Genomic DNA, 11,731 nt, shown 5'->3' with positions numbered 1-11,731 from the left:
TGCTTGTGTCCCATCTGAGTGCTCAGCTGGGGTACACACTGTAGGTGCTTGGGCCACTCCTGGAGTTCCTCTTGGATCCCCTGAACAACAGGGATTTGGTCCATGAGGAGAATTTGTGCTGCTCTGTGACAGAGGAGAACTTCCCTGGCTATTTTGTGTTTGCTGTAGGGAAGGTTGGTTAGTGCTTTGAATAAACTCACAGACCAACAGGGAGCATTTGCTTTCTCATGTCCGGGCATGGTTGTCAAATTGTCGTAGTGACATCAGAAGGTTGCCTTGGTGCACGAAGGCCTGAGTGTCAGAGCAGCCCTAGCGCTTGCTCCGTTCAGGAGAATCCTCCTGGGCGAGGCCATTCTCAGTGGGCTGTGGTGCACTCACAGCAGCCTTGCTTTTTCTACAAAGCGTCCTCTCCCCCCTTGTTTACAGAACATCAAGGAATACCTGCAGGCAGAGCTGCAGAAAACTGATGCCAGGATCAAGGCACTGGAGAAGAGGCTTGAAGAAGACATGAAAATCATCAGAGAGGAAGCTATCTGCCTCCCTCAGGCTCTAGAAAACCAAGTGAATGAAAGAGGGATGCAGTCACTGCAGTCACCAAACTGGTGGTTTCTGCCCTCCTTGCCTTTCCAGTGCAGAGCAGCAGGGAGTGGGGCCATGCCTCTGAGTGCCATCCTGCTGTACTCTGTATCACAATCACTCTGAGGGACATTTCATGGTGCTGAATCTCAACTGCTGCCCTGGACAGTGAAACTTGTCCTTTGGCCTTTGGGCCAGCAGTCATCCAAATAGATTCCTGCTGGCCTGTTCCTGCTCTCCTTGTTTCTGGAGGTGTTTTTACAGTGGAACATGGTGATCCAGATGGAAGACTGAAACAAGCTGTCTGTATCCTCTGTCAATCTGTTCTTTCCCTTTCCTCACAGTCGATGACTCCTGGCTGACAGGGACAAGCTGCAGTGTCTGACTGCTTTCTTCTGTTTCACTCGAGCTGCAAGTGCTGACATCTCACTGGGCAGCCTGCGAAGACTTCCAGAGAATGTCTGGCAATGAAGGACCCCCAAGTCAGGAGTGAGGCACAGGAACAGTGCCCACCACAAGTGCTGCAGGTTGAGCACACCTACGTGGGCTCTGGCACTAAAGCTGCTGCCGCAGCAGCATCACCTCAAGGAACCCATACTGTCAAACCAGGGAACTCGAGCTTGGGCAGTTTGTTCACCTCCAATGCTGCCAGCAGCATGGCTGCTCCAAAACAGGAGACTGAGGAGAAGTACCCTGGAGATGCTGGGTACGTCTGGGCTGTTTCTTGGCTGAGGGACAGTGTGTTGTGTGCAGGTGTCAGCAGAGCTGTACCAAATGCTCCTCCTGAGTTTGGTGTCACAGGGCCATTTAGGACTCCCCAGAGGAAGTGCTCTGCTCTGAAGCAGCGAGAGAGCACTCTGGGTGAAATGGACTGGCTATGGAGTTCTGTCTTTTTGGTTGCAGATTTTTTATTGGGCTTGTTTTGTTGTGTTTTGGTTTGGTTTTCTGTTGTTTTGTGGGGTATTTTTGGTGCAGTTTGTTTTTCTCCATCCTGAAGGAGCCCTTCTGCCTCACATGTCTTGCTGATGTCATTTTTATGACTGTTACTGTTAGCATAATGAAAATGCTATCGTTTTGTCAATAAGAACTCCTTTGAAAGTACATCAGGTTACAGGACAAATAGAGAGCACGAGGTGTTTTCCATGTGCCCCCAAAGGAAAAAAAAAACTTTTGAAAGGTAGGGAAGATGTCCTTCTCTCCTGGAAATGAATCTCCCCGTGCTTTGTTTCCTGTCAAGAGAACTCTTCAAAGGGCTGTACAAAATCAGTCTCTGTGCCAGCCATCTGCACTACAAGGCTATCTGTCCTGTTAATCAAGATGAAAGAAGAAGCTGTCTTTAGGAGCTGAGGCACTAAACTCCAGCACTTCAGGGACAGGCCCGCTGCCATGCACTTGAGAGGAAAATGCATAATCTACCTTCTACATCCTGCAGGTTTTAGGCATTTACAGCACAGATCTCCTGTGTGGGCTGGCTTTCACTGCAAGATCTCAATGGCTTCTTGACGAGCACTAGGGTAGCTATAGATCCAATGGTTTCAGGAACCCACGTCTTAAGAGAGGAACCCACTTGCCGCGGCAAAAGTCCAAATATGGACCACACTGGACAAATTCAGACCAGCCTTTTTTGTTTATTAGTACATCAGCCTCAGAACATTGTTAGATGTTAACAGCATGCTGGCCTAAAGGAAAATGTCCCCGAAGGTGGGGTAAAACGGAATGACATAAAACCATCTCAGTTTAGATTTCGACCAATCACACCAAAACAAGACATATTTGCTGTGGTGTGTTCTTAAGTTCGTTAGTTTGCTCCCCCCATTTTCTGTATTACTTCCTGCTGCTACCCTGCCAGTTATGTTGCTATGGAAATGAAACTGCTCCTCCCTTGGTTTCTCTTATAAAGTGGAAGTTGTTTCCTCCTTGGGGTCAGTCAATCACTCTTTTTCTCCTCCCAGGTTTCGAGAATTTTCCTTTCTCTGGGAGGTATGGTTGGCTGTAGCCCCGGAGCCCCTCCTATGATTTATAACAGTTGGTTACTTTAGTGTATCAGTTATGTTTTGTACCTCCAAATATGTATTTCTATTGGATAGCCGGGTTTCCCTGCCTTCTTCCCCCCTTTTCCCTTAAAACCCTCTCCTGCCCCTTGTTCGGGGCCATTTGCTGGGTTTTTTCCCCTCTTTGTTGGTTCTTCTGTAATAAACCGACAGTTTTACCCCCAGCAAGTGGTCGCCTCCTGATTCGTCTCTCACCGCGCTGCTCCGAGCTATCCCCCCAGCTCAGCCCGAGGCCAAAGCCGCCGAGGGGGGCTGTTTTCTGATGCGCAGGGGCCCTGGCCTTCGCCCCTCACCAGATAGCCGGATTCCAGGGCCGTTCACGCCCCCGTGCAGAGTGGCGGACCAACGTTGGGGCCTGAAATAATCAAAACAGACCCCTCGGAAGTGGAATTTTTAGTTTCCAGTGGACGCTGCACTACCTCGGGGGGGGGCAGGCTCCGTTGTAGGAGCGGCACTCCCTGTAGGATCGGAATCGGGAACCCTCGCACCCAGAGAGGACGGTTCCGGAGACGAAAATACCCCTCCTGATTCATCATTTGCTGCTGCCACCGGATTAGGTAAGGTCGGGCCCTGCTTTGGGGACCTTTCCGACTTTCCCCCTTGCCTTTTTAAAATTTCCCTGGGGGTGCATGCCCTGCCTTGGGGACCCACCCTTCCACCCTCTTTCCTTGAATTTTTTTTTCCTTTTACTGAAGCCCCAGACTTGGGGACAGTAGGGGGGAGGCAGGGGCTGGTGGAAAGTGGCTTTCTGTTGTTTTCAGGTGGTGGTTTGTACCATCAGAGGAATTTTCCCCCCTTTATAGTATTGGCAGTTCCTGTACTATAAAGGCACTTATGGGTGCTAGTTTGGGAAAATCCCAGAAGGAGGTCTATTATATTCTAAAGAGTATACTGCTTGGAGGTGGCCAGAAGGCCCCCAAGCAAGAATTAAAATTCTTAACTAAGTGGATCTTTTCTAAGTTCCCTGAAATTTCCCCAGAACTTGCAAAACAGCCACACCTTTGGACTGCCGTTTTGGCAAAATTGGAACAAGCAGTTGATTCTGGGGAGACAAAATTAGCAACTGTGGCATTTTGGGCGAACAGAGTGCTCAAAACACTCTCTTCGTCCGGGGAACTTAAGAAAAGCCCTGCCTGTCCCCGATCCCCCCGTTCGGCTTCCCTTACCCCCCAACCCTCTCCCTCTCCCCATAGGCATGAGCCCTCTAGAGGGATTTTGAAGGCCAACAAAAAGCAGGGTTTCCATGCTGTCCCTGCTCCCTCTCGACCGGCTCAGCCTCCCCGTGGGAGGAGCCCTGGCCAAGCTCCTCCCCCTATATCCTCACCCTCTACCCCAGTTCCCGAGTCCCCGGTTGTAACCCCTAAGTCTGTTCGTTTTAGCACCGTTGAAGATGGCAACAGAGCTTCTTCTTCTTCTACTACCCCTTTTCTCTCAAGCGGCAACCCTTTCCTTTACCCTGAACACAGCCCTTGCCCAATCCCCCCTCCCTCGTATCTTCCCCCCGTCCCGCTCGCTCCTCCGTACTCTGAGAGACCTTCAGTTCTTGGCACCCAACCTTCAGCTCCCTCTCAAACTTCTCCCCCGGTTCAGCCTCCCGTTCCCTCCTCCCCCGCTTCACTTTCGCTTTCCCCTCCGCCTCCCAACGCTGCCCAGGGGGGGGAGCGGGGTGGATGGCCTTGCACACTCCCTCCCCTTACGTCAGCGCCAAACCCCGCCTCAACCTCCTCCAGTTTCGGTTCCAACTCCCTCCCCCCCGATTCCCACGGGGTGTCTTCGGGGGGGGGGGGGGCAGTGCCTACGGAGGGCGGGGGGGCAGTGCCTGGCCACAAGCCACAGCAAATGCCTTTACTAGAAGCGGCCCCGGTTACCTATAACCTGGGGGGAGAGGGAACAATTCAGGCTCGATGGGTGCCCTTAGCGGAGGCACGAATTAAAGAGTTGTGCAAGGCACAGAAAGACTACTCCCGAAGGTCAGAATACTTCCGGGGTTTGCTACATAATACCCTTTCCCAGGGAGATTTAGTTCCGGCAGATCTGAGGGCACTCTTCTCCAGCCTTATAATGCCTATGGAATTCAGAGTCTGGGTGAGGGAATGGGGGAGGGAAATATCGGAGGTACTCCCGAGTCTTTGGGGTAATCCGGCCCTGTCCCATGATGCAGATGGTTTGATAATTTCCCTTGATCATCTTTTGGGTGAAAGGCAGTGGGCAGAAGGGGCAAAACAAGCCAGAGCTTTATTCCCCTCCCAGCTGATGGAGACGGCCCGAGCAGCTGAACGAGCTTTCTTCAAGCTGGAAGTAGTTACTTCCCAATGGGAGGATGATGAGGTTTTGCAAGGAGAGCATGAACCATACATGGAATTTATGGAGCGCCTCTACAGATATGTGGAAGCACAGGCGCTCCGGGATGATGACAGGGAAATGATGCTCCAAAGAATGGCATATAGCAATGCAAACGCAGAGTGCCGCAAAGCTATAAAAACTCTCCCTCGTAGTCCTAGACCCACAGTAGAGGCCATGATAGATGTTGTGGTGCGTCAGGTCTCCCTGTCATCACGGTCTAAAAGGGCTTCCGTGGCTTTTACTGAATGCCCCATGCAGGACTGCATAGAGGGAGAAGCTGCCCCCGTTGCCGGCCCTCCAACACCTGGGGCGGGCAAGAGAACATCGGCAACCCATCCCTGTCATCTCTGTGGTAAAGTGGGACATTGGATGCCACAGTGCCCTATGCGGCAAGACTACATGGAATGGAGGCGGAAGCGGGAAAAGGAGGAGAATGAAAAGAAAAAAAACTAGGATTGGAGCGCAGTCCCTCCCTGCGCGTGGATAGAAATGTGGCGGGCTGTTTATCATCATCCGGGGAGAGAAGAAACGAGGGAGAACCGCCGCACACCTTGCCAGATTTGACGCACCTATCGGATTCGAAACACTTTACCTGTGATATTCTGCCCAAACCTGTACTTAACACCATGTCCTCTGTTTCCCCTTACAGGCTGCAGCTAACTAGGAGCATTTACCTCCCTAGCAGTAATTTGCAGCTGGTGTCTGTCGACTTGCAACACCCGGGTCGCTGGAGGAAACTGGGACGATGCAGGTGGACCGTTGTCGGAGACACAAAGCACACACCGCGAGACATCCACATAGTCCCTGGTCTGGTAACTACCGACCGGGACCACTTCGCGGTAGGGCTGTATTGTGTCCGACCCCCGCTTTTCCTCCCTAAGGGACAGGTCATTGCTCAGGCTATTCCTGTGCCAGATAAAGACCATTGCTCGAGCCCGACGGAGAAGGACTCGCCTCCGACCGTGGCCTGGACACAGTTGGTAGGGAGGGAGAAGCCCCGCCTGACATGTCAACTTTCATTGGGCGGGGACAAGAAATTAGTGAGGGGTCTTTTGGACACGGGTGCAGATGTGACGATCATTCCCTCCCGGGAATGGCCGTCGCATTGGGGCCTGCAAAGCGCAGCGGGCACGATTTCTGGTGTTGGGGGCCTCCAATTGGCAAACCAATCAAAGAGCATTGTGCAGATTAAGGGGCCCGACGGGCAATTGGCCTCTATACGCCCGTTCGTTTTAGATTATACAGAGCCCCTCTGGGGAAGGGACCTTTTAGCCCAGTGGGGGGCCAAAATCGATCTCCCGACAGCTCCCCAGGTTTTTCGGGTGGTGGCCACTGAGGAGTGCCGGACCTGGAAACTGAATTGGCTTTCAGATAAACCAGTACAGGTCAAGCAGTGGTCACTTAACAAGCAAAAACTAAAGGCACTCAACGAGCTCGTTCAGGAGCAGTTGTTGAAAGGCCACCTGGAAGAGACCATGTCACCCTGGAACTCCCCAGTGTTTGTCATCAAAAAGCCTAACAAGGATAAGTGGCAGCTCCTGACTGATCTTCGCCGAATTAATAGATTAATAATTGACATGGGTTCCCTTCAGCCAGGGATGCCCTCCCCAGCAATGCTCCCCCGAGATTGGGAATTAGCTGTGATTGATATAAAAGATTGCTTTTTCCAAATTCCCCTTCACCCGGAGGACGCCCCGCGATTTGCATTCACAGTTCCGTCCATCAACTGTGAGTCCCCAGCCAAGCGCTATCATTGGCGGGTGCTTCCGCAGGGCCTCAAGGTCAGCCCTGTGATCTGCCAGTGGTATGTCGCTTCGCTGCTGTCACCCATTCGTACAGCCCTCGGGGATGCCGTCATTGTTCACCATTATATGGACGACATCCTCGTGTGTGCGCCCGACCACAGTCTGCTTGCCCATGCGCTTGACCTGACAACCAATGCGTTGGCTGCTGCAGGGTTCGAGCTCCAGCAGGACAAAATTCAGCGGGTGCCTCCTTGGAGATACCTGGGCCTCGAAATTACAAAGCGGACAATTGTGCCGCAAAAATTGGCAATTCGGACAAAGGTCCAGACCCTAGCAGATGCCCATCAACTGTGTGGATCCTTAAATTGGGTGAGACCCTGGTTGGGCATTTCAACCGAAGATTTAGCCCCTCTTTTCGATTTGTTAAAAGGGGGAGAGGAGCTTAGTTCTCCTAGGACTCTTACCCCAGAGGCACAGGTAGCTCTGGAGAAAATACAAAAGGATATTTCGGCCAGGCAGGCCCACCGATACCATCCGGGCCTGCCTTTCAAATTTATTATACTGGGAAAATTGCCACACCTTCATGGCATAATACATCAATGGGATGTTAGTCTGAAGGACCAAGGATTAGGAGACAAGCTCTTAATTATAGAGTGGGTCTTTCTGAGCCACCATAGGTCCAAAAGAATGACACGGCCACAGGAGTTGATAGCAGAACTGATTCTCAAAGCAAGATCGAGGATCAGAGAGCTTGCGGGCTGTGATTTCTCATGCATACAGATCCCAATTAAATTGGAATCGGGCCGATTTAAACTAAAAATCTTTGAAGAACTGCTGCAAACTAATGAATACCTTCAGTTTGCACTCGACAGCTACACTGGGCGCATCACAGTAAATCGGCCGTCCCACAAATTATTCAATTCGGGGTTTAAATTCTCGTTGAAAAAGGTTCAGAGCAAGAAGCCACTGGATGCTGTGACAGTTTTTACTGACGCGTCTGGAGCATCCCACAGGTCAGTGATGACTTGGAAGGATCCTCAGACTCAGCAGTGGGAGTCCGATGTTGCTGTTGTAGAGGGCTCTCCACAAGTTGCTGAGTTGGATGCAGTCGTCAGGGCATTTTAGAAATTCCCTGGACCTTTCAATTTGGTCACAGATTCTGAGTATGTCGCAGGTGTAGTGTCTCGAGCTGAGTCAGCTGTTCTTCAAGAGATCACTAATAAGAGATTATTTGAATTGCTGAATAGGCTCGTCGAGTTAGTCTCTAACCGCGAGCATCCATTCTATGTCATGCATGTGAGATCACACACAGATCTACCTGGGTTCATTGCGGAGGGAAACCGTCGCGCCGATTCTTTAGCGGCGGCTGCTGTTTCGCAGGCCCCCCTCCCAGATGTGTTCGGTCAGGCTAAAATCAGCCACCAACTGTTCCATCAAAATGCCCCTGGCCTGGTTCGTCAGTTCAATCTGACGCAGGAGCAGGCCAAGGCAATAGTGGCCACATGTCCCCAATGCCAGCAAGATCAAATGCCTACCATAGCCTCAGGGGCTAATCCCCGGGGTTTGGCAAGCTGCGAGTTGTGGCAGATGGATGTAACGCACATTCCATTTTTTGGCCGATTGTGTTACGTCCACGTCTCAGTGGATACTTTCTCCGGGGCGATCTATGCTTCTGCCCACACAGGTGAAAGGGCAGCGGATGTTCAGAGGCATCTGCTCCAGGCATTCGCTGTCTTGGGCATCCCTAAGACCTTAAAAACAGACAACGGCCCTGCGTATGTTTCCAAGGAGCTGCAAAGCTTTCTGCAGCAATGGGGAATAGTGCATAAAACCGGCATCCCCTATTCCCCGACAGGCCAAGCCATGGTGGAAAGAGCTCACCAGAGCCTTAAGAAGGTCCTATCCCGGCAACTACCGACGATGAAGGCAGAGACCCCCCAAGTCCGGCTATCAAGGGCATTGTACACACTCAACTTCCTGAATTGCTCTTTTGACAGCCAAAACCCTCCGATAGTCCGACATTTCGGCAGTCACCAGCAGCTGCAGCCTAAAACCAGGCCACCGGTTCTTGTAAAAGATCCGGAGACCTGGCAGACGGAGGGCCCCTTTGACCTGGTAACTTGGGGGAGGGGATATGCCTGCGTGTCCACTCCCTCGGGTCCCAAGTGGGTACCATCTAAGTGGGTCAGGCCCTTCGTCCCGAAGCAGGGGATCAAGAAGGAGGCAGTACCACAGGTCCGGCAAGCATGTTGGCGTCGGCGGAAGAAACTATCCCATCAACCCTCCTCATTCTCTCCAGATCTCACTCCAGTTACTGAAGAACCCTCTCCCCCAGCTTCTCCTCCACCCCTTGATCTTTTATACCACCTTTCCTCCTTTTTCGCCCCGGCTCCAACCATTACCCCTCGTGAGTTTTACTTAAATTGGTTGTTTGGAGAGGAACCATATCTGTGAATCCTGCATACTTTTACGGCTCTCCTTTCATTTCAGTTTTATCTCCCCGAATGGTCTTCGAATTGACTACGCTGGCTCTCAATCCTTGTTTGTTGTTGACCGTACTGATGACCTGCGGATTCCTTCTGCCACCTGCGGAGCCGTGGGTCATCCCCCAGCCAAAAATCAACGTCTGGCGTGCCTTGGCCCAATCATTAGGACAGGACAGTATATGCCTCGACACCGGCGCAGCAGAGGACCCGATGTCGTCTTGCCTTGTGGGGATCCCTTTCTCCCCAGGCGAGTTCCCCCCTGCCTTCCAGTCTGCCCTTTCCCCCGTTTTGGCCCAGAGCCTAACTTTCCTCCCCGGTTTTGAACCCAGTAATGCCTGGAGAAGTGGAGTAGCTAGGCTCAGTCCTGCGCCCTCCGAGCCCACAGAACTGCATCTACTCGGTTCCGCCAACTCCTCAATTTGTTTTCAGTTTGAATATAGTTATGCCCCCATATATGAGGGCAGTGAGGTGGTCCGGCAAACAAAGAAACAATATCAAGCGAGCCAGTGGTGCCGCGCTGTTCTAAAAATCATGGGCCCCACCTCTACCAAGCGGACCCCTTACGCCCTTCCCAGGGGGGTGTTCTTGATTTGTGGCGATCGAGCGTGGGCAGGCATCCCCTCTGGTCTGATCGGAGGGCCGTGCACATTTGGCCGGCTGACGCTGTTTACCCCCAACATCACCCAAATTATCAATTGGAAAAGGAATAACATCACATCCGAATTGGCCAGATCTAAAAGAGATCTTAAAGATCTCACTGAGGATTGTGATGGTAAAGTTACCCATTGGTCTCATTCTAAATCCGTCGCCTTTACCATTTTATTGCCATGGTTATCGGTGGCGAAATCTCTGGGTGAATTGGGCCGCCTGGAGTGTTGGGTGGTTAAACAAGCCAATTATACTTCAGCCGCGTTATACGACCTCCTTAAGGACGAGGAAATTACAAGGAAGGCAACGCTCCAAAACAGAGCAGCAATAGATTTTCTACTACTGCTCCATCACCATCACTGTGAGGAGTTTGAGGGCCTCTACTGTCTGAACCTGTCCTCTCGGGCCGAGGACGCCAGACACTCCATCAAAAAACTCCAAGACCTCGTCCATCAGGTCAGGCAAGAGACATCAGACTGGCTGGGGGACATATTCAAGGGTTGGGGCCTTAGCGGGTGGGCCAGTTCGGTGTTAAAATCTGTTTGTAAAGTGGTTTTGAGCTTGATTGTATTTTGCATTTTGATCGTACTGATCCGTAGTTTGATCAAAGGACTAATAGCTAAAGCCACTTCAACGACTGTCAATCATGCCGCACTTCCTCTGGAGGAACATTTTGAGCTGGAGGACCTCTCCTCAGAAGCCGGAGGAGATTCAGATGAAGAGGAATCCACAGAGCTGCCTCAAGAACGTAAGTGGGCTAGCGAACTCCAGCTCGAAGAAAGCGAAGATTGGCAGGACAAGCCGCAGACACCTTCCTTTTGAGTTGCATAGAAAATTTTAATTTTATTTGATAAGAAACGGGGAGATGCTGTGGTGTGTTCTTAAGTTCGTTAGTTTGCTCCCCCCATTTTCTGTATTACTTCCTGCTGCTACCCTGCCAGTTATGTTGCTATGGAAATGAAACTGCTCCTCCCTTGGTTTCTCTTATAAAGTGAAAGTTGTTTCCTCCTTGGGGTCAGTCAATCACTCTTTTTCTCCTCCCAGGTTTCGAGAATTTTCCTTTCTCTGGGAGGTATGGTTGGCTGTAGCCCCGGAGCCCCTCCTATGATTTATAACAGTTGGTTACTTTAGTGTATCAGTTATGTTTCGTACCTCCAAATATGTATTTCTATTGGATAGCCGGGTTTCCCTGCCTTCTTCCCCCCTTTTCCCTTAAAACCCTCTCCTGCCCCTTGTTCGGGGCCATTTGCTGGGTTTTTTCCCCTCTTTGTTGGTTCTTCTGTAATAAACCGACAGTTTTACCCCCAGCAAGTGGTCGCCTCCTGATTCGTCTCTCACCGCGCTGCTCCGAGCTATCCCCCCAGCTCAGCCCGAGGCCAAAGCCGCCGAGGGGGGCTGTTTTCTGATGCGCAGGGGCCCTGGCCTTCGCCCCTCACCAGATAGCCGGATTCCAGGGCCGTTCACGCCCCCGCGCACATATTGACAAGCTTTCCATCCAATCTTATAAAACATACGTAAGAGTAGTTAAAACAAAGACTGGTTCATAAAAGACAAAGAACAGAGCTCTATTCACAGTAACCTTCTAAAGATATACATTAAATAAACTTGTTGCCATCCTAAAGCCAAATCTACAGAGTCCTATTGTTATTTGTCACGTCTACTGCTTGGGAAACTTTTCTGCTTGCTTGGGAAAATTTTCTTCTGTAACAGAACTTCGGGCCACATCCTGAGGCCTAAATACTCTTTTTTAACCATTTCCTAAAAACCCTCTAACTTTATGGATTCCCACATTTCCCCCTCTCTGTTTGACCCAGAATCTTTCATTTTCTTGTCGCTTACTACTTGCGTTTCATAGCTCTACTGTAAAATTTCTGCTTATCAT

General features: G+C 51.0%; 1 protein-coding gene across 3 annotated transcripts; it reads left to right on the top strand.

Moving 5' to 3' along the window:
- The first annotated feature begins 2,350 nt into the window (after positions 1–2,350).
- On the top strand, positions 2,351–11,329 carry LOC141727117 (uncharacterized). Of its 3 annotated transcripts, XM_074532950.1 has the most exons (3): positions 2,351–3,184; positions 5,620–5,782; positions 8,571–11,329. In XM_074532950.1, exon 3 carries the CDS (start codon positions 9,220–9,222, stop codon positions 10,669–10,671), a length of 1,452 nt encoding a protein of 483 aa, XP_074389051.1. In that variant the 5' UTR covers positions 2,351–3,184; positions 5,620–5,782; positions 8,571–9,219; the 3' UTR covers positions 10,672–11,329. The 3 variants fall into 3 exon arrangements, with proteins under 3 accessions (XP_074389051.1, XP_074389050.1, XP_074389049.1); XM_074532949.1 differs by lacking the exon at positions 2,351–3,184 and having other exon boundaries at positions 5,234–5,721; XM_074532948.1 differs by lacking the exon at positions 2,351–3,184 and having other exon boundaries at positions 5,234–5,782.
- Positions 11,330–11,731: the final 402 nt, after the last annotated feature.

This window comes from Zonotrichia albicollis, chromosome Z (assembly GCF_047830755.1).
Source record: "Zonotrichia albicollis isolate bZonAlb1 chromosome Z, bZonAlb1.hap1, whole genome shotgun sequence".
Taxonomy (NCBI): domain Eukaryota; kingdom Metazoa; phylum Chordata; class Aves; order Passeriformes; family Passerellidae; genus Zonotrichia; species Zonotrichia albicollis.
The sequence above is the reverse complement of the archived record's forward strand: the minus strand, read 5'-3'. Positions and strand labels throughout refer to the sequence as shown.